General features: G+C 35.9%; 1 protein-coding gene across 1 annotated transcript in view; it reads left to right on the forward strand.

Annotated features, from left to right (window-relative positions):
- The window catches only part of STK4 (serine/threonine kinase 4), a 105642-nt gene that overhangs the window by 36459 nt on the left and 45638 nt on the right, over positions 1 to 23545 (forward strand). The window contains exon 10 of the mRNA XM_012467262.3: positions 20490 to 20647. Within this exon, the coding sequence (XP_012322685.1) occupies positions 20490 to 20647 (158 nt within the window). The remainder of the gene's footprint in view (positions 1 to 20489; positions 20648 to 23545) is intronic.

The raw sequence follows: 23545 nt of genomic DNA on the forward strand, positions 1-23545 counted from the left end.
TTTGCTGGACATGGTATGACATCAGCGGTATTTTGGGTGAGATTTTTTTCTGATAATAACTCTAGAAAACAGTAAAATGAATTAATTTAAAGCAAATCTCAGTCATGTCGTTTCTTTAAAATTGATTTTAAGTATTTATTTATTTAAATTATTATTGTTTTTTAACATATAGGGTTTTACTCTTTCCTAGTAAGTTAGAGTACAGTAGGTGTGATCAGCTCATTGTAACCTTGATCTCCTGAGCTCAAGCTATCCTCCTACCTCAGTTTCCCAAGTAGCTGGGAGTATGTATAGGTGTGTCCAGATAATTTTTTAATTTTTTGTAGAGACAGGGTCTTGTTGTGTTGCCCAGGCTGGTTTTAGACTCCTAGTCTCAAGTAATCAACCTGCCTTGGCCTCCCAAAGTGCTGGGATTAGAGATGTGAGCCACCTCTCCTGGCCTGATTTAATATTTAATATTACAAGCCTGGGCTCAGATACTGACCTATGTGGTGTTAGATAATTCACTTTCCTCCTGTGGGCCCCAGTGCCCTAATCAGTAAAATTAAATAAGTATTAAATTTGTTTGTTTTTATTGCCCCTTATAGCTCTAATAGTCAATACATTTATAAAAATTATATAATTAATGACTTAATAGAGCTGAAATTTCCAGAGGTTAAAATTGGTGAAAATAAATAGACTTTGATTTAGTTCCTTAATTGAACCTCTGTGAAATGTTTATCCTTGGAAATTAAAATTATAATTGTTAAGGGAGGCTATGCACATGTGGCAGTGAGTATGTGGGGTATGGGAACTCTCCTTACCTTCCTCTCAGTTTTGCTGTGAACCTAAAATTTCTCTAAAAAAGTCCTTTTTTTTTTCAGACGGAGTCTCACTCTGTCGCCCAGGCTGGAGTGCAGTGGCATGATCTTGGCTCACTGCAACCTCCACCTCCTGGATTCAAGCGATTCTCTGCCTCAGCCTCTCTAGTAGCTTGGGACTACAGGCGCATGTCACCACAGCTAGCCAATTTTTTTGTATTTTTAGTAGAGATGGGGTTTCACCATGTTGGCCAGGTTGTTCTCAAACTTCTGACATCAGATGATCTGCCTGCCTCGGCTTCCCAAAGTGTTGGGATTACACGTGTGAGCCACAGTGCCCGGCTTCTAAAAAAGTCTTTAAAAGAAAATTATAACTGTTGGCTAGTCCGAGTGCAGTGGTGTTTACAATTATTGATCACAACTAGTTTTTTTTTTTTTTTGAGATGAAGTTTTGCTCTGTCACCCAGGCTGGGGTGCAGTGGTGCGATCTCAGCTCACTGCAACCTTTGCCTCCTGAGGTCAAGTGATTCTCCTGCCTCAGCCTCCTGTGTAGCTGGGATTACAGGCGTGTGCCACCATGCCCAGGTAATTTTTGTATTTTTAGTAGAGATGGGGTTTCGCCATGTTGGCCAGCCTGGTCTCGACCTCCTGACCTCAAGTGATCCAACCACTTTGGATCTCGAAGTCCTGGGATTATAGTTGTGAGCCACTGCGCCTGGCCACAACCAATTTTTTCTTTGTTTTTCTCATTACCACTGTTTCACTTGATTAGCCCTAAAAAGAAAAAAAAAATCATCTTTTAAGAAGTTCCTGTTCATGTTTTTTGCTCACTTTTTAATGGGGTTGTTTTTTCTTGTAAATTTGTTTACGTTCCTTGTAGATTATGGATATTAGACCTTTGTCAGATGGGTAGATTGTAAAAGTTTTTTCTCATTCTGTAGGTTATCTGTTCATTTTGATGATAGTTTCTTTTGCTGTGCAGGGACTCTTTAGTTTAATCAATTTGTCAATTTTTGCTTTTGTTGCAATTGCTTTTGGTATTTTTGTCATGAAATCTTTTTTTTTTTCTCCTTTCCTTCTCTTCGATTGATTGAATCCTCACCCCCATCACTTCCTTTCCCTTCCCCTAAATCCTCTCTCCCCACTCTCTTCTACCAGCTGGCAAAGTGTATGCATAAGTATATGCTTACTTAAATTTCTACTTTCCCAATAAATTTATCCAAAGTTAATCAGTATCTCTATCCTCTTCCTGAATAAGAAAAAGGATTTAAGACATTTTGCCTTTTTTTCAAACTGCTTCTCCCATATTTTGTTGTTATTGTCTATTGCTTTGGTTTCACCAGGTTTTTAAAAACATTAAATACTATAATCATTATTTAGAGTCAATACAATTTATGAACATAGTGAGCTACTAATATGTTTGTTTACCTTTGCTTCTTTTAGCTTATGCTTTATCTTCTGGGCTAATTTTTCTTTTTCTCCTTTCAGTAGGGTATAATGGGTAGCAAACTTTTATAATTTTTATGGCTAATAAAAGTCTTAATTTTTTTCTCTTTTTTGAATATAGTTTACCTAGACATAGATTTCTAAGTTGACTCTTATTTTCTCTTTGTACTTGGAAGGGATCATTTTGATATTTTCTGATATCTGTTGGTGGTGATGGAAGTTCTGTTGTCAATATTGTTCTTTTGTAGATAATTTGACCTTTCTCTCTCTTTCTTTTTATTTTCCTGAATCTTTTCTGTTTTAACTTACTGTCTCTACGTTGGATTTTTTTTTTCTTCTAATTCTGCTTCTGGCTCTATACTTTTCAGTCTAAGAACCCAGGACTTTATTCAGTTTTGGAAAATTCTCTTTGGTTTCTCTTTTTTTCTTCTCCTTTTTTTCTTTTTGTTTCATTTCTTTCATTTTTTTTTTTTTTTTTAAATATGCTCTTGCTATGTTGCCCAGGCTGGTCTTGAACTCCTGGGCTCAAGTCATCTTCCCGCCTCAGTTTCCCAAGCAGCTGGGACTACAGGTGCATTCCACTGCTATGGGCTTGTCTTACAAATTTTTTCTCTTTATCTCTTTGAACATTTAAATTTCCCTTTTAAAAAATTATCTTTCAGATCAAGCTATTATCTTGTGTTCTTTGGGTTTAATTTCTGCTATTTATTGTGTCTGTTATCTCTTATGCTGTTATATTTTTTCTTTTGCATTGTAATTTTTGTTTTTGAGCTTATCTTTGGTGAGAATTATTTTGCTTGGAGAGCCTTTGTATTCCTTGGGTAATACAGGCATCCCGAGGGCCCTATGGGGTATTTCTTTCTAGAGCAGTCTTTAGATTATTTCTCAGTTCCACATTGTACTTGTGGTACAGCTAAGGGAATTGTATTTCTAGAAGCTGATTTTTTCTACCTCTTACCTACCTAAGCAGAAGCCATTTCCATCTTCTTAAGCTTCTGGGTAGTGTTGTCCTGGCTCCTATCTTTATACTGGGAATTGAGTTCTGGCTTCCCCCTTTACAGGTATGTCTTGCCTTCTGCCTTATCCTGATTGCCATTTACACATCAGTCTTAAAGCTAAAGTCCTTGTGATTTGGTTTTCCCAGTAGGCCACTCAGCTCAGTGCTGTGGGTTTCTTTCCTGCTTTTGGCATCTGAAAGTTTTCCTTTTCTGGTTCTGAGTGCTATGGGTTGTTGTTTGTTTGTTTGTTTTTTAAGTCTTGAGTTTCTGTGTGTTTATAACAGGAGGGGATGCTTTAGCACTTCAGCTTATTCAGTTAACTGTCTACAGAGATGTTTCTCCATTTTCTCTATAAAGGAACAGGTTCAGAGAGATTGTTACTTGTTCAAGGTCACATGGCTAGTAAGTGGTGGAGCTGGAAATTGAAAGCACTTCATAGTCGATGCTGTCTTCATTCCACAGAGCTTCTGATTTGTTTTGGTTGCCTATGATATTAATAGGCATTAGAGCCATAATAGAAAACTCATCACAGTTATGGTGATTCTGGTGCTGTCTTTCAGTGAGATTCAGGGATGGCTTTCATTTGTTTGAAACAATTATTTATTCATTTATTTTAAAAATTTCTACTTTTATTTTACATACAGGGGGTACATGTGCAGGTTTGATACTTGAGTATATTATCCCCAGGTAATGAACATAGTACCCAATAGGTAGTTTTTCAATCCTCTTTCTTCTTCTCCCTTCTCTTCGTCTCCCCTGTAGGAGTCTGCAATGTCTGTTATTCTCATGTTTATATCCTTGTGTACCCAGTGTTTAGCTCCCACTAAGTGAAAACATGAGGTATTTGGTTTTCTGTTTCTGTCTTAGTTTGCTTAGAATTATGGCCTCCAACTCCATCCATGTTGCTGAAAAGGACATAATTGCGTTTTTTTTTTATGGCTGCATAGTGGTCCGTGGGTGGCTGCATAGTATTAGTATTCCATGGTGTATATGTACCATATTTTCTTTATCCAGTCCACTATGGATGGGCACCTCAGTTGATTCCATGTCTTTGCCATTGTGAATAGGGCAGTGGTAAACTCATATCACATGAGTGCATGTGCATTTTTGGTAGAATGATTTATTTTCCTTTGGGTATATAGCCAGTAATGGGATTGCTGGGTTGAATGGTACTCTTTTTTAAGTTCTTTGAGAAATTAGCAAACTGCTTTTCACGGTGGCTGAACTAACTTACATTCCTACCAACAGTATATAACCATTCCTTTTTTTCCACAGCCTCACCAGCATCTGTTGTTTTCTGACTTTTTTTTTAGTAATAGCCATTCTGACTGGCATGAGATGATATCTATCTCATTGTGGTTTGGATTTGGATTTCTCTGATAATTAGTGATGCTGAACATTTTTTCATGTGTTGTTGACCACTTGTATGTCTTCTTTTGAGAAGTGTCTGTTCATGTCCTTTGCCCATTTTTTTAATGGAATTGTTTTTTGCTTGTTGATTTGTCTATGTTTTTTATAGATTCTGGACATTAGACGTTGAATGTATAGTATGGGAATATTTTGTTCCATTCTGCAGATTGTTTATGTTGTTGATAGTTTCCTTTGCTGCACAGAGGCTCTTTAGTTTAATTAGGTCCCAACTTGTCAATTTTTGTTTTTGTTGTAATTGCTTTTGAAGACTTAGCCAAAAACTTTTTGCCAGGGCCAGTGTTGAGAAGGGTGTTGCCTAGGTTTTCTTTTTGGATTTTTGTAGTTTGAGGTCTTAACATTTACATCTTTAATTCATCTTGAGTTAATTTTTATATATGGTGAAAGGTAAGGATCCACTTTCAATCTTCTGCATATGGCTAGTCAGTTATCCCAGTACCATTTATTAAACAGGGTGTCCTTTACCCATTGCTTGTTTTTGTTGGCCTTGTTGGAGATCAGATCGTTGTAGGTATGCAGCTTTATTTCTGAGTGTCCTGTTCTGTTCCATTGGTCTATGTGTCTGTTTTTGTGCCAGTACCAGAATAGCATTCTGGTTACTATAGTCTTACAGTGTGACGTGCAGTGCTTCTGGCTTTGTTCTTTTTGCTTAGGATTGCTTTGAGTATTTGGGCTCTTTTTGGTTCCATATAAATTTTAGAATTTTTTTTTCTAATTCCGTGAATAATGCCATTGGTAATTTTATAGGAATAGTATGTAATCTGTAAATTGCTTCAGACAGTATACCCATTTTAATTATATTAGTTCTTCCTAACTGTGAGCATACAACGCTTTTACATTTATTTGTGTTATCTTTGATTTCTTTCAGCAGTGTTTTGTAGTCTCATACAGATCTTTCACTTCCTTGGTTACCTGCATTTTTTAGATATTTCATTTTCTTTGTCGCTATTGTAAGTAGGATTGTGTTCTTGATTTCATTCTCAGCCTGACTATTGTTGGTATATAGAAACGCTACTGATTTTTGTACATTTTTTTATCCTGAAACTTTACTAAAGGGGCTTATCAGTTCTAGTAGCTGTTTGACAGAGTCTTTAGGACTTTCTAAGTTTAGAATTATTGTCAGTGAAGAGAGATAGTTTGACTTCTTCTTTTCCTATTTGAGTGCATTTTATTTCTTTCTTTTGCTGATTGCTCTGACAAGGACCTCTCAATTATTTATTATATGTAACTTAATAGGATAGATGTTATAACTGCTAATAATAATTATTAGTGATTAGGCACTTAATATATCACACACTGTGCTTTATCCTTTAAGCATTTCACATATTTTAATCATAACAACCATGCTGTGTGGTAAACAGAACCACTCCCTGTTTAATAGCAGTTGAAAATCAATTGCAGAGATTAAGTAACATGCTTGTGATTATATAATGAGTAATAGAAAAGCCAAAATTTGAACCCAGATATGTTTGATTTCAGAGGTTATGTTCTCAATCATTAGATTATACTACTTCTAGCAGAGCCCCTTTATCAAGTGTTGGGAGCCAGGACTAAGGCTTATGTTACAGATCATATGTTGGTAAGTCTCAGCTGGTAGTAATGTACTTCTTGCTGGTTGTTTCGATAACCAGTTCCTCTACATATGCCCCCAGGATTTCCAGAAGGAAGGGATAGTTCAAAGGGGGCATGCCTCTGATAAACGAATGATATTTTTATCTCAGAGGGAATTTGTTTTGGATGTATGTCTCGTAATCTACAGAAAGGAGTCCAATTGCGGTTGGAGGGAAGGGATTAAGGTGGGGTGGGATTTGATTGTTTTTAAGTGACTTCAAACATAACTCGTAAGAACAAAAGAGGCAAACCATGGCCCACATTACTTTGAAACCTCTGTCTGGATAAAATATTAGATTGGGGATTTTGGAAGGCTTCTTCTATTTTTCTAGATATGTTCTTGTTTTTGTTGTTGTTTTTGTTTTTGAATAAGGGCTCTAGAATAACCTTGTTTACCTCCCCGAACAGCAGGGCACATTATTGAAGTAATATGACGGGGTCTGTGTCAATGTTAGAAACATTGTGCTTTCTCTGGGCCAGCAGAGGGAGCTCTGTAACAAGTTAATGGGTTATAATTGTGTCCCCATTTGAATTCACAAATCCCCTTTATATAAAAGGTAGGCTTTATTCTAGAACAGACTGTTATTTATTTTTAAGTGTATTTTAAGTAACCACAGCGACACACTAGGGCAATGCCATTATTTTATTTAGTTGGCAGATTGGATACCTCATACTTGGCAAAGTTCAAATAAGAAGTCAGCCAAAACATCTCAAAATAGTAAGTTTTTCTCTCCCTTCCCAGATTTCTCAGTGGACTTGACACAATTGGTGTTCTTTTGCTGTGGCATGGTACCATGCGTATAGTTTTTAAACTGTAATCAGCCAAAGTGGCCTTACTTGAGTAATTGAATAAATTTTAAAACTAATAATTCTTGTGTAGAAGTGACTTGAAAGTTATTTTATATATCAAATAAATATTAATAATGATATTTTAAAGCTTTTGTCACCTTGTGTCTTCAGTTTTAATTTCACTTATTTTTATGTTGACTACATAAAACTCTCATGCTTTCTTTGGGAATAGCCTTTGCCCTTTTTCCTTTTTTTTTTTTTTTTTTAAATTGATTTGCAGTCTTTCTTCATATTTTGGGTACTACTTTTTTGCCAGTTATGTACATTGTAAATAGTTTCTCCTAGCTTGTGCCTCATGCTTTTAACTTTGCTGAGTTTTTTCTTAGCGACTTTCATGAAGTTACATTTATCTAAGTTTTTTTAAACAGTTATGCTTTTTGTGTTATCTTTAAGAAATTGTTTGTGACACAGATGTCTGAAAAATAAGTCGATTTTTTTTCTAAAAGTTATAAAGTTTTACTGTTCACAATTAGAACTTTGTTTAATATATCAGGAATTTGGCCGGGTGTGGTGGCTCATGCCCGTAATCCTAGCACTTTGGGAGGCCGAGGTGGGTGGATCACCTGAGGTCAGGAGTTCGAGACCAGCCTGGTCAACATGGTGAAACCCTGTCTCTACTAACAATACAAAAATTAGCTGGGTGTGGTAGTGTAAGTCTGTAGTTCCAGCTACTTGGGAGGCTGAGGCAGGAGAATCGCTTGAACCCAGGAGGTAGAGTTTGCAGTGAGCCAAGATCATGTCACTGCACTCCAGCCTGGGCAACAGAGTGAGATGCTGTCTCAAAAAAAAAATATATATATATTTTAAGTCAGATTGTTGGGAGTCAGAACTAAGGCTTATGTTATAGTAAATTACAGTAAAAGTGTATGTGTATATTTGTATACACACATGCACACACATATATATTCCTGATATACATTAGGAATTTGTTTCTGTTTGCAATATGAGCTATAGTAGTCTGTTTTTTTTTTCCGTCTGAAAGACTTGCTTTCTCCCTCTATTCAGGTCTTTGATCCTATCACCTTCTCAATCCTTCTTTGACCATTTATCTACAATAGATTTCCCATCCCCTCGTTTTTCTTTTCATCGCAGATTACTTCTTGAAATTTATATCAATATTCTCCCATGTAATTTTTTTTTTTTTTCTGAGACAGAGTCTCATTCTGTCACCAAGCTGGAGTGCAGTGGCTCAGTCTCAGCTCACTGCAACCTCTGCCTTCTGGGTTCAAGCAATTCCTCTGCCTCAGCCTCCCGAGTAGCTAGGACTATAGGCACGGGCCACCACGCCCGGCTAATTTTTTGTATTTTAGTATAGACGGGGTTTCACCATGTTGGCCAAGATGGTCTTGATCTCCTGACCTTGTGATCCACTCACCTCAGCCTCCCAGAGTGTTAGGATTACAGGTGTGAGCCACTGCACCCATCCTCTCCCATATAAATTTTAGGATTAGTATATACAATTTTATAAAATACTACTGGAATTTTGACTTAATTGCATTGGATACATAGATTAACTAGGCAGAATTGCCATCTCTATTAATTCTTTGCATGAACATGGTTTATCTTTCAATCTGTTTGGTCTATCTTTTATATTCTTAGATAATTTTGTAATTGTATCCACAAAGATGTTGTAGGACTTTTTGTTAAATTTATTTTTAGATACTTACTTGTTGCTATTACAAATGGCATAGTTTAAAAAATTTTTGTTTCTTACATTTTTCTTCCATAGACAACTACTGTAGATATTTATGGATTGCTTTATTCATTGTAACAGGTTTTCTGGAGATTTTCTTTTTAAAAAAATGGAGACAGTCTTATTGTCTGTGAATTATGATTATAGTTTTTCCTTTTGATCTTTATATATTTTCTTCTTCTTCTTCTTCTTTTTTTTGGAGACACTGTCTCACACTGGAATGCAGTGCCTCAATCCTAGCTCACTACAGCCTTGAATTCCTGGGCCTAAGCAATCCTCCTGCCTCAGCCACCTGAGTAGCTCGGACCACAGGCATGTGCCATCACACCCGTGATTTTTTTTTTTTTTTTTTTTGTAGAGGTGGGATCTCCCTATGTTGCTCAGGCTGGTGTAGAACTCCTGGGTGCAGGTAATCCTCCCTCTTCGGCCTCCCAAAGTACTGGGATTACAGATGTGAACTGCCAAGCCTGGCCAAGGTTTTTTTTTTTTCCTTAAGATCTCCAATACATTGTTGCATAGTAGAGCTGGTAGTGGGCATTCTTGTCTTGTTGCTCACTTTAAAGAAAAGTTTTGGAATTTTTTAACATCGAGTCTGATTTTGCAGCAGAATTTGGTTGATACCCCTTACTAGGCTAAATAAGTTTTGGTCTATTTTTAGTTTAAGAGGTTTTACTTAAAAACATTAATTGATGTTGTTTTGTTGTTTTTAAAAATTTGAATACTTAGCTTTTTTTTTTTTGAGACAGAGTCTCACTCTGTTGCCCAGGCTGGAGTGCAGTGGTGCGATCTCAGCTCACTGCAACCTCTGCCTTCCTGGTTTAAGCGATTCTGCCTCAGCCTCTCTAGTAGCTTGGGACAACAGGCGCATGTCACCATACCTGGCTATTTTTTTTGTATTTTTTTTAGTAGAAGCGGGGTTTCACCATAGTGGCCGGGCTGGTCTCGAACTCCAGACCTTGTGATATACCCACTTCAGCCTCCCAAAGTGCTGGGATTACAGGCGTGAGCCACCACACCCGGCCTGAATACTTAGCTTTTAAATTTTCTTGTTTACTAATCCATTCAATTAACATTGTAACTTTTTATCTTAGTTCTGTTTTAGCTGTATTCCATACATTTTCATATGTGGTATGTTGTAAATACATTTTCTTCCAGTGTGTGGTACTTGTGCTATACACATTTATTTTTTAATCCATGAATTATTCAAAAGTGTTTTTTAATAGCTAATGTATGATTTTCATAAGCTGCTTATTTTAAATTTCTAATTTAGAGAATTGTGGTTGAAGAATGTGATCTGTGCTATATCAATTCTTTGTTGTTTTTTGAGACATTTGTGGCCTAGCATGTTATTAATTTTTATTAAATGTGTATTGTGTGCCTTAGAAAGAATGTATTTTCTAATTGTTTGGTGCAGGAATCCACATAATTAGCAATCAGTTGCTAATTGTCTTTCACTTGTTTATTCTTTACCAATTTTTGATACTTGATCTTTTAGTTTCTGAAGGAGATTTGTTAAAATTGTCACTGTGTGGTTGTGGATTTGTTTAATTTTGGTATTATTAATTTATGTCATCCAAAGTAATATGTTGGTGGCACTGAATACCATTGGTAGTACTGTGAAAATGATAGAATTTTGTACATATTTTCCGTGTTTTATATTAAATTACATATTTTCTCTTTCTTTTATCTTACTATGCAGAAAAATAGTTTAACCATTATCTATTTTCAAACAAACTTTTATTTTAAAGGAGGATAATTCTTCTGTGTTTTATTTGATCATTATGAAATAGGATGTTAATATTTAGAGCTAAAATGAAAAGGGCCTAAGTGCAGTGGCTCATGCCTGTAATCCCAGCACTTTGAGAGGCCAAGGTGCGTGGATCACTTGAGGTCAGGAGTTCAAGACCATCCTGACAAACATGGCGAAATCCCATCTCTACTAAAAATACAAAAAATTAGCTGGGCGTGGTGGTACACACCTGCAATCCCAGCTACTAAGAAAGCTGAGGCAGGAGAATCACTTGAACCTGGGAGGCGGAGTTGCAGTGGGCTGAGATCGTGCCACTACACTCCAGCCTGGGTAACACAGCAAGACTCTGTCACAAAAATAAATAAAATAAAATAAAATGAAAAGGAGTAATTCTATACTTGACATAGAAAGAATCCAAGCTTTCAAAACATTATTAAATTTTTAAAAAGTAAATTATGTTCGAAAGCAAAAAAATATATATATATATTTTTAGAGGCAGAGATAACAAAAACATTTTGGAGCCACTTTAGTAGATGATTTGCCCAGATTATAGCTTAGCAGTTAAATGCTTTTATCCCTTGTGAGAAAATGACAAGCCAAAGGATGGCCATTTGTCATCTCATGTACCCATCCACTAAAGATTTGACATGCAGTGGTTCTCCCTCTTAGGATACATCAGTGATGTCATGGTTTTCTCATCCTTACCACATTCCCAAGAGATGCATAGCCCTGGTCACCATTCTTCATCTCCAGGCTTACTAGGTCAATGGGAGGCAGAATTTGGATTACTAATTTAAAGGGATTCCCCTGACTCAAGCCTTCAAATTAGGTTCAGTGAATTGAAGGGAGTGAGGTGATGATGCCTCTTTAAAATTTGTACTTAGTTAGTAAGATTCTAATTTTTCTTCTAGAGCAATAGCCACATTAATCTCTTTGAAGTAGAATTTTAAAGCATAATGACATAAGTTAGGGCAACTCAGAAACATGCTTTAGTTAAATTACTGAGATAGTATTATGTGGTAAAAACATTGTGTTTACAGTTCCTCAGAAAGTCCTCAGTTTCATGAAGGCACCTATTGTTGCCGTGAGTTTTCTCATGTTGAAATCAGGTGACCGGCCGGTAAAACCATTGTCAAAATGATTTTACTTCAGCACCGCCCATCAGATACTGATTTTGGAGCTGCATAAGATAGAAATTCTTGACTCAGAGCCTATTTTCTTTCCATCTGCAGTTTGAAAGGGGTTGTTAGAACATTGCCTCCCTTGTGTGTTATCTGTCTTATTTTCTCTGACTCAGATTATGGCATTTGCAAATACAGTAATTAGGACATAAAGTACTGCAAGTATTTTAACACTTCTTTTACCACAGTAGCCTCACTGTCCAATTTCTGATCCCTTCAGGATTTAAACATCTATCATCAGAGTATTGTGTTCGTGTATGCTTGCCACTCATGGTCAGCATCATATGAGAGTTTCAGATAGCATTAGTGCAGTTATGCACACCAAAACTAAAGCTTAAAACATTTGGTTTTGTTAGAACCCTATCTCTGAGTAAGGACAAGGGAAGGACAAGGATTAGCGGAGTCAATGTTGATTTTTAGAATCAGAGTCTTTGGCTTGAAACTTTGCTTAGGGTCTTATAGACTACGTCGCCTTAGTCAAATCCTTTCCTTTTTGAACCTCAGTTTCCTAGTCTGAAAAAAAATGGGGTACAAAAATTCCTATTTTGTAGTTTTGTTGAGATATGAGATTATGTATATAAAATATTTAGTGCGTAAATGCTCAGAAATGGTATTAAAATGAGCCTTTTAAAGTATGAGGGTGTGTTTTTCATTGGACCTAAACATTTCTTCAACCAGTACTACTTTTCTTCATCGTAACTCCTTTTCTCTTGATAGTTATGCTTTAGTTTTACTCTTGGTATTAATGGTGTTTTGTAAGTGCCACCCCAAGAATGCTTCAGTGCTGGCATGAACGTGGTTGAGCTAAAGGAAGGTCACTTGTCAGTTTCAGTGACATTTTACCATTGTGCCAAGAAGAGAGAGTGAGCCTCTGTGTGTGTGTCTCTGTGTGGTGTGTGTGTGTGTGTGTGTGTGCGTGTTTGTGTGTTTTAAATTCCTTGGCCGTAAGATGATACATGTTTTTAAAATCTGTTAAATAGCTCAGAATACAAGATGACAGATTTTAGAGAGCCAGACTTTAGATACACATGAGCCTTCTTTTGTAAAGTTTCAGCCTCTTATCTTAATACAGCAGAATTTATTACCGACTGGGTTTTTTTTCATCCCTGAAAGATAATCGTTGTGGTTCACTGTGCATTTTATCAGTTGCTCCCTCGTGGGTGAGATTTACAATAGAAAAGCAGACATCCTGGTACTTAGGTTTTTCTCACAGTTTTAAAAATAATTCAAGGTTGTTCTGCCAGAGTGGAGACCAAATCCTAATTGTTTGTGCAGTTTTTCTTATTGTATCCAGATGTTGGGCCCACTTTTATCTTTGGAAACCATTGGTATTCTTGATTCTTTTGAGATCAGCCAAAAAGCACAGACTCCTGGTGCCTGAAAATTCATTCAGAACACTCTGCCAGACCACATTTTAGGATATGAAAATACCAGATCTCAGTGTGACTTGGGTGAAGGGCTCAAGACCTATGTATTTTGAAAGATAGCTGCTCTGGTATAGTTATATTGGCAAAAGGAGAGCCAAGAACAGCCATGGGGGAAATACATTTGTTTCAAGAGAGGGCAGTGGCATAATGGTAATGAAGAACAAAGGAAAGTGAATCACAAAAGTTATTCTTTTGTCCTTAAGCCTAAGAGACAGATAAATCTTTCTGGATCAGTTAGTGGAATATAGTGTTTCTCTGGTGCTTTAAGCTTGCTGTTCTGAACTTCTTACTTTTGTTCAGCAAGAAAATGGAGATATATTTTAAAATATCAATTTAAGCGGATCTATAAAGAAAAAGCAGATGATTCTTTTCAAATATTTATGCTCTAGAAATATCAACTTGGAATCAGTATTTGTTAAAAATGAATATTTAATGCCAACCAACAAGCATTTATTAGATAGGCACTATGTGTCATTAATATGTACAAAAACCAAATGAAACGTTCACTGCTATCAGGAACTTATAGATTAAAAGGGGAAGATGACATTTGTCATTATCATTATCTAATACTTAAGGCATGTGTACAGTACTAATTGTTCTTTCTAATTCCTTATGTATAGATCATTACCCTAGGTGCTTCAGATAATAGTATTTGATAATGGTGCAACTTAGTAGAAAGGACTTCTACATATGAAGGTAATGAAATACTAAGACAAATGCTAAGTAAGTGGTACAGAAAGGTGTTAAAGAATTTATGAAAAGGAAGACAAGGACTCAGATATGCAGGAAGGCTGGGGAAGAATGTTAAAGGCAGGTGCCAAGTCAGAAGGGTAGATACGTGTTTTCAGTATTCGGTTGGCTGAAGCAGATGTGGGTGTTAACTGGATTTTGGAAGACCTTGAATTCCAAAGTAAGGAGTTTGATTCTGTTGTTAATAGGGTAACTGAAGACACTTTGACTAGGAAAGTGATAAAATGGAGTTTCAAAAGACTGTAAAAGGTGAGACCAATTAGGACATCTTGCAAGAAACAAGATGTGGACCATTCTCACCTGTGAACTTTTTAAAATCTTTTTTAGATGTGCTGCCTCTATTGCTCGTTAGTAACCCTTTGAATTTTGGATTTAGATCCCTTTGAATTGATATATTTCAGTTCACCAGAATTAAAACAGCTAGAGCACCATTGCCCAGAAATTAAGTCAATTCATATAGAGGCAATTACCAAAAATGCTTAACTGGAAGAGTTATTCTAGGCTCCAGGAAACCTTATAACTTATGATTCCAGCAATTCTTAGTGGTTTCAAAGGACATTTAAAGGAATATTTATGGCCATACACAGCTACTTGGATAATGACCAGTGTAATTAAATGAGCTGACACATGTAAGGTACTTAGGTGCCTGGTAACAAAAACAAAATCCAAAACCACATACTCATAACAAATGTTAGAAAAAAGCAAACGAACCCTGTGATAAGAATTGCACATTAAGGCATATTATTCCAAGCCAGAGGAAAACATTGCAGGATTAACAGAGTTTTTTCCCTGCAAATATTCATGCATGAAACAGAAAAAACGGCAGGCTCTGCCCAGTTCTCTAGTTTGCACAGAATTAATTACTATTTAAGTAGAAATGATTGAGTGTAGGAATTAAGGAAATAGTAGGTTGACCATTGTGGTTTACTTAGTGACAGTCTGGAAAATAAAGGCTTGAAATTGAAGGTCATAAAGTTTAAGGTCTAGTAGATGGTCATTCCAGTGGAACAATGGGCTTCAGTCTTTGGTCAGGCTCCTTCCCAGGTTACTACCCAAGCATTATATTTTAGTTCATATGAATCTTGAAATAAGAGCAAATAGTAAAGGAAGGGTGTCTTGCTGCTTAAAAAAAAAATGAGTTACTGACATATAATTTATACACCATACAATTTATTTATTTGAAGTGTGCAGTTTAATGATTTTTAGTTTATTCACAGAGTTGTGCAACCATCACCACAATCTAATTTTTAAAGTTCTACTTTTTTTTTTTTTTCTAATTTGGAGACAGGATCTTGCTCTGTTGCCCAAGCTGAAGTGCAGTGGCATGATCATAGCTTACTGCAGTCTTGAACTGGGCTCAAGTGATCCTTCTGTCTCAGCCCCCTGAATAGTTGGGACTACAGGTGTGCACCACTATGCCCTGCTAATTAAAAAAAAATTTTTTTTTGTAGAGACCGTGTTTCGCTATGTTGCTCAGGCTAGTCTTGAACTCCTGGCCTCAAACCGTCCTCCTTCCTTTGCCACCTGAAGTGCTGGTATTACAGGCATGAGCCACCATGCCTGGCCACTATTTTTTAATTGAGATATAATTTATATCTCATAAAATTTGCCATTTTAAAGCATAGAATTCAATGGTTTTTTGGGATGCTAACAAGGCGTTGCAACTTTAAGCACTATTGAATTCCAGACATTTTTATCATCCCCTCAAAAAACTTTAATCCTGTTAGTAGTCACTTCTCATTCTCCTCTCACCCCCAGGCAACCATTAATCTACTTTTTGTCTCTATAGATTTGCCTTTTTTGGACATTATGGAGTAATATAATATGTGGCCTTTTGTGAATGGCTTTCATTTTGCATAATATTTTTGAGGTTTATCCATGTTATATAGCATGTATCAATATTTCTTTTTGTTGTTGAATAATATTCCACTGTATGTATATACTGCATTTTGTTTATCTGTTCATCAGCTGATGAACATTTGGGTTTTTTGGTTCCTTCTGCTTTTATGTAGCATTTTTCAAAGAAAAATAATTGGAAAATAGTCGCTTATGAATTCACTTCTTTGTCTGTAGGCTTAGACAGATTGTTCATTTAGCTTGACAAATGCTGCTTACAAACAAAGATAGTCCAGTCTTAGTATAGGAATTCATGCATTTCTTGCATCAGATAAAGGAATCAGAGGAAGACGTGGCTATTTTCAAGGCTTCATTTCTTTGTTCAGTCCGTTCTTCCTATAGCTTTAGGTTTCTTATGTTATCATTGAATTCAACATTTTTATTTCTCGGGATGTATCTGAAAAATACACTAGCTCAAGTTAAAACAAAAACCCATCAGCCAGCTGAAGCCCTGGGGGACAGCATGGTCTTTAATCAGCCTGGAATGATTCTCTCTTACGCTTTTCAACCTGACAGGCTGCTGTCCAGCACACTTGATCATCTATCTAGCTAAAGGGTGCTGAAAGAAAAGTTTAAAGATAAGGTTACTGGAAAAATTACATTTCCCCACTCTTTCTGCACTTAGCTTAATGGCAGTTCTAACCATGTCAAGAATCTTTATTTTGATTTTAGAGACTGTACAGTATGAGATGTAGCTCACTAAACTTAAAACCTGACATTTGGCATTCAAATCCCATCCTTGTTGGTTACTAGCTTTGAAATCTCCTGCAAATTTCTCATTTGTAAAAGGAGCAAAATAACACATATCTTAAAAGATTCTTTGAGGATTAAGTGATATAGTACATTTTCTGGCACTTGGTAGATGCCTAGTAAGTGTAAGCCTTTTCCTCCCTCTACTTTATGTGGTGGTCATGCAGTTTGGATGAGACCATCATGTGAAAGCACCTATTAGAAAGCCTGAAATTTAGAAGGTATTTAGCAAATGTTAGTTGAATTTGAACCTAGGTTTCCAAAGAATAGAACTCTTTTTGTAGATTTAGGGGTGTATGTTTGTGTGTGTGTGTGTCTATGTGTATGTGTTTGTGTGTGAGAGACTGAAACTGTATCAGTTAGCTTTTGGTGCATATCAAACCACCCTAAAGTTGAGTGGCTTAAATTAGCCATTTTATTTAACTTGATTCATGATTCTGTAGGATGGCAATTAGGTTAAACTCAGGTAGGCAGGCAATTCTGGTCTGGGCTGGTTAGCTCTGCTCTGTGGTCAGCTGATGCAATAACAGCTGGGGATGGGTGATTTATTTCTTGAGACATTTGTTGACTTGGGCCTCTTGACATAGTATTTCACCATCTAGCTGGCTCAGTCAGGTTTATTTACATTATAGTAAAATGTACAAGAAGTTTTTTTCTTTTTGAGACAGGGTCTTGCTCTGTTACCCAGACTGGAGGGCAGTTGTGTGATCATAACTAACTGCAACCTTGACCTCCTGGGCTCAGGTGATCCTCCTGCCTCAGCCTCCCAAATATTTGAGACCACAGGTACATACCACCACACCTGATTAATTTTTTTTAAAAAAAGTATTATTTGTAGAGACCAGGTCTTACTTTATTGCCCAGACTGGTCTCGAACTCCTGGGCTCAAGCAGTCCTTCCGCCTTGGCCTCTAAAGTGCTGAGATTATGAGCATGAGCCACCATGCCCAGCCTACACAAGAATTTTTAAGTCTCTTCTTGCTATACATTTGCTATTGTCTCAATGGCCAAAGCAAGTTAGATAGCCAGGTCCAGAGTCATTGTGAGAGGGCATAAGGTAAGGATGAAGATACCAGGAGGAAATGTTGTGGTCATTTTAAAAAACAATTTATCTTAGATACTAATTATGATAGGAATGCAAATCTGTTTACTGAGAATTATTATCAGTCTATAAAATCAGATTTAGAACAAGTGCTGCAATTTAATGACAGCATTACTAAGAAAATGTTGGTCACAGTAGGAATGCTGTCTCCTTCATATAAACTCAGTATGCCAGTGAAGCATTCTCCCACATAAGGAAATAACCATTATGGTGGAGGCATTTAATTTCTGGAATCACTAAAACAAGGATCACTAACTATTTTTGAATGTCTGCTGCTTCTTGCCAGTTAAGGTGGCTTCCTCTATCAGTCAGTTTGATTTTTCACTTTAGTTCCATAAAATGTTATTATCATCTGCATCTCTAGATGATATCTTTATTACAGTTTGAGTCACCTCTTCCATCTATTAAAACACCAGCAACAAAAAACCCAAAGAATCGGAGATATTCTTGTCACTAAAATATTTGTTGAGTCTTAACAATTTTTCAGCTTGGTCTTTGCTTTATGCCCGTACACATCTAGTTGTAGCATGTTTTAGATTAGAGGCATCCAGTATCATAATCTTACTAGAGATAAGAACTTCTTTTGAATAGTTATTAATAATTAAGCATAAGTATATTTTCATATGCTACTGCCAAGTCATAAAATCATGGAATTTTCAAAGCTGCAGGGAACTTAAGATATAATCTGGTCCTGTGTCCTCGTTTTGCAGATTGGTAACCTGTGGTTTTACCAAGATCATATAATCAGAACCAGAATCTAAATATTTGAACTGCAGGATAGGGATTTACTTTCCAGTTTTTTTATTGTGGTAAAATATACATAACATAAAATTTAAGAAGAGGAATTTTTCCGTTCTTTTATCTCCAAAATCAGCTTCAGCTTTTTGGCAATCTGATAAATGTAACATTTTAACTAATCATTTTGCTATAATTAAATTTCTAATACATATGTGCATTTTATTTGCAGCTTATATCTGAATATACGATTAAATAAAAAACTTCTCTTTTTACAAAATTCACTATAGTTTTTGGAACTTCGAATTCTAATAATGTCAAGTGTAATCAGATCTCTGGCATTGATATCAGAAGGTAAAAGCAAATACATTTTAGATAGACTTTCTTATTTCTGGATTTTCATTGTTGAAAGAGACAAAGGACAGTTGGTGTTTTAACTCCAAAAATTAAAAATTTCAAAGAGGGTTGGTAAGAAAGAAGAACTCAAATATGAGGAAAGCAGATGTTCTCACTTTTTCATCTGAACAGTGATAGAAGTTAGACAAATGATTATATTCTCACTTAACAGACATTTCTTTGATTTTTATGACATGGTTTAGAATTAGACCACAGAAATGTTATCTTCAGTGTTTCATCATCCCTGGTTTAAAGATTTAATTTCTTAAGTCCACCTGTATTGCAACTAAAAGGAATTAATGAAGAACCGTAGAAGTCTATTGTTTTATTGTTGGATGTAATACTTTTTTTTTAAAAAAGAATGATGTCCTTATGTTTTTGTAACAATTCCATTGGAGAAAAAGTTTTAAATTACCTGTTACTTCTGTCCAGAAGTCGCCATTTTTATTGATGAACTTAATTTAGTCATCTCTCTGTGCATATATAAAGTTGAATGGATGGATAGATAAACAGACATGAAAAGACAGAAGTAATGAGAAGAGAGAGGTTGTTGCATGATATACGCAGCTTACTCTCAAATTTTAAGTGTGTATTTCCTAAGAAAGAAGATATCCTCTTTTGTTTGTATTTCCTAAAAAGGAGATGCTCTTTTTTGTTACCACAATAAAGTGGTCAAAGAGTGATTTTTTTATTTCTTGAGACACTGTTTTACACTGTCTTCCAGGCTGTAGTGCAGTTGCATGATCGTGGCTCCCTGCAGCCTTGACCTCCCAGGCTCAAGCAGTCCTCCCAGCCTCCCAAGTAACTGGGACTACAGGCATGTACCACCATGCCTGGCTGATTCTTTTTATTTTTAGGTCTCTGCCCAGGCTGGTCTCGAATTCCTGAGCTCAAGGGATTCTTCTCTTTTGGCCTCCCAAAGTGCTGGGATTACAGGTGTGAGCCACTGTGCCCAGCATCAATGGTAATTTTTCTAAGAAGAGTTTTCCCGTCTCTCCTAAACCTCCTTCATTTTTGGATTATTGCTCTGATTTCTTACTGAGATTATTCTTTTTGATGCTCAAAGTGCCCCAAAATTTACCAGTGAGAACCCTTCAAGGTGGCTTTTTCTTTTTTTCTCCACATGTAGATAGTATTTTAAAAGTTACGTAGTATTTCATAGAGTGGATGAGTTGTGATTTGTTTTCTTTTTCATGTATATTTTTCTCATTATTCCAATTAGATATTAAGATTATCAAGGAAAGTCACCCTGCTGTATCATCCCGTCTTCCTACTTGAGTACCTATAGAGAATATTGTGTATGATAGATGCTAAATAAATATTTTTGCTTACTTGTCTTTTCATTCTAAATATTATAAGAGCTATTTGCTATAGGAGACCCCAAATGTATTATTTGCAGATTGTCAGATTCATTGCATGACCCAAATCTTTCCATCTAGAAAAAGTGACCCCAGAGAAATTTCTGAATGTATTTTGGGGGGATCTTAACTCCTCTGAAATTCCATGAGAATTTTTTTGAACAAGCAGTTATACATTGTTCTGTAGTTTCACTAGATTCTTGAAGGAGTCCTTCATCTAACAGAAATATCCACTGATCCAGAGAAGATAGATCTATTTATTAAACTTATCTAAAATACTACAGTGTTTCTTTTCATTTTTTATTTTTCTTGGTTTTCAGGAAGGGATGAGACAATGCAGCCTGCCAAACCATCTTTTCTTGAATATTTTGAACAAAAAGAAAAGGAAAACCAGATCAACAGCTTTGGCAAGAGCGTACCTGGTCCACTGCAAAATTCTTCAGATTGGAAAGTACCACAGGATGGAGACTATGAGTTTGTAAGTAGTGTTGGAAGCAAATGGTTATGTCTTCAGGGGAAGTTACTTGAAATATCACACATCCGATTATGTCATTTCACTGAAAGTGCCCAAGCATTTTCTTGTGCATTTTGAGTCTCCTAACCATCTCTGACGGTGTCTCCTGAGCTGAAGGACAATATTTTGATTGGCATTTGAGTAGTTCTCTGGTCCCTGATTAGTGGCATCTTTTTCGCTTTCAAAATCCTTATTCACTTTTTCTTTTTGTCCAGTTTGAAATTGTTCATGGTAAAAGAAGTATTCAATCATCAAATGAAATTGCAACTGTCTTTAATAGTTTATTTGGGATTTTGATTTTATATGTAAGAATTAGATTGGAGGGCAGTTGACACTGTTTTGTGGCATCCTTGTTGTTTTGCTAACTATTCTCCTAATTTTAGCCATGCTGAAAGGATTATTCTCAATTTTTTATAGGATGAATATATAATTATTCTAGTTTCATGTGAAAAACTGGATGTGTTTTCCTTTCTCTACTGTGGAACATTTTCCCTCAACCATAGACGCTTATTAATGTTCATAGGAATTTACCGAGTAGAGCAGTAAAAATTTGGGGAAAAAGTAAGCTAAGGAGTCTGCATTTTCTTCTTGAATATTACTAGAAAAGATTTTTCTCTTCAGGAACTTTTTACTTTTACATTCTTAAATTCTGAAGTTTGCTCTTCAGCTATCATAATTCTGTTGTTTATAAAAGAGCTTAGATTGAGCATTGGGCTTGAACCCTGGGAGGCCTTTCTAGTTCTGGCTTTCCACTGTTCTACTGACTGGCTAGAGGAAATGATGCCATTCTTCTATAACTTAATTTCTACTTTGATAAAATGGCAAGAATGTCATAGTTTATACAACTAATGATAGAGATCCTTTAAGGACCAGAATAACTCATCTGAGGTAAATTAACTGATTAGTCACTGAACCCATGGTAGAACCCAGGTTCATTTGTTTTATTACCTGTTTGTTTATTTACTTACTTATCCAGTGGTTTTTTTGTTTGTTTTTTTGAGTGTCATGTGTTTGACACTATTCTAGGGATGTAGTCATGAACAGAACAGCCAAAAACCTATCCCTCATGGAGGTTTCATTCTAGGTGAAGGAAAATAAGTATGTAGTGTGTCAAATAGTGGTAAGTATTGTAAAAAATATAAAGCAAAAGGGAAGTTGGGGGGACAGAGAGAGAGTGTGTGAGTGTGTGAGTGTGTGTGTAGCTTTTAAAAATAGAGTAGTCAAGAAAGTTCTCATTGGTAAGAAGATGAGGATCTTAACTCTGTGAATATCCAGAGGAGAGGCTTTTTAGGCAGCAGGAATAGCAGATGCAAAGATCCTGAGGCAGGGACTTAGTTGGTGTGTTTACAGAACAATGAAGAAACAGTATGTTTTGGAATGGCATCAACAGGATGTGCAGCAGGAAATAATATCAGAGATATAATGGAGAGTGAGATAATGTAGGGCTTTTTGTGTAATAAAAAAGACTTTAGCTTTTACTCTGAGTGGAATGAAAGACCATTGGCAAGAGGTGACTTGATCCTATTCATGATTTAGAAGTATTATTCTACTTGTTATATTAATACATTATAGGAGAACTGTAGATTTTCTGAACACAGGTGCAGTGTTTTTATTTACTATACAAAGATGGCCAAATATGGGGCACATCTGCTACTGTTTTCCTCTTCTAGGAGTTTGGCACCCATCTTTTCCACTGAATCAGAGTTCAGCTTCAGAATCCTTCTTAACACAGTGTACCAGGCTGCCATTGCTAATCATAGTAGACTTATGAAATTTGAATTATTGTGTGTATATTTCTTGTTGCCTGTATGGTTGTTTTTAACATGTTTATAAGGACTGATTTCTCAGTTTAGCCAGTCTTCAGGCAAAGATGTTTAACTACTGGGTACCAAATCACATCATTATTGTGATAGAATGCTTAAGAATCCTCAAATCTATAGTACTTCTAAGTCTAGTTTCCTTTTTTAAAAATGTTATAGAAGTTAGTGATTTCAAAAACCTATTCACTTTAATCCTTTTTAAATTTAGAAAATCTTGTTTATGATATTATTAGGGTACATGGAATATTTTAGTACCTGTTCATAATGTGTAGTGATCAAATCAGAGCAATTGGGATATCTATTACCTCAAACATTTATTTTTTCTTTGTGTTGGGAACATTGTAAATCTTCTCTTCAGCTGTTTTGAAGTATACAATAAATTATTAACTATAATTTTCCTACTGTACTATTGAATACTAGAACTTATTCCTGTACTCTGACTATATTTTTGTACCCCTTAACTAGCTTCTCTTCATCCCTCTTTGACCTCTTTTCCAGTCGCTAATAACTATCATTTTACACTCTGTCTTCATAGGATCCACTTTTTTAGCTCCCACATGAGTGAGAACATCTGATATTTGTCTTTCTGTCTCTGGCTTATTTTAGATAACATAATGATCTCCAGTAATATTTATGTTGCAGTAAAATAAGCGATAACATTTCTTTCTCTTTTCTGGCTGGATAATATTCCATTGTGTATATACCACGTCTTCTTTGTCCATTTATCCGTTAATGGACACTTAGATTGATTGCATATCTTGGCTATTGTGAAATAGTTATGAGAGTTTAGATATCTCATTGATATATTGATTTCCTTTCTTTTGGATATATGCCAAGCAGTGGGATTGCTGGATCATTTGGTAGATCTATTTTAGTTTTTTGAGGAACCTCCATACTGTTTTTTATAATGGTTTTATTACTTTACATTCCCACCAACGGTATATGAACATTCTCCTTTCTCCACATCTTCACCAGCATTTGTTATTTCCTGTCTTACTGATAATAGCCATTCTAACTAGGGTGAGATGATACCTCTTTTTTT

Source organism: Aotus nancymaae, unplaced genomic scaffold (assembly GCF_030222135.1).
Source record: "Aotus nancymaae isolate 86718 unplaced genomic scaffold, 86718_ANA_hifiasm-v0.15.2.pri h1tg000029l, whole genome shotgun sequence".
Lineage (NCBI taxonomy): Eukaryota > Metazoa > Chordata > Mammalia > Primates > Aotidae > Aotus > Aotus nancymaae.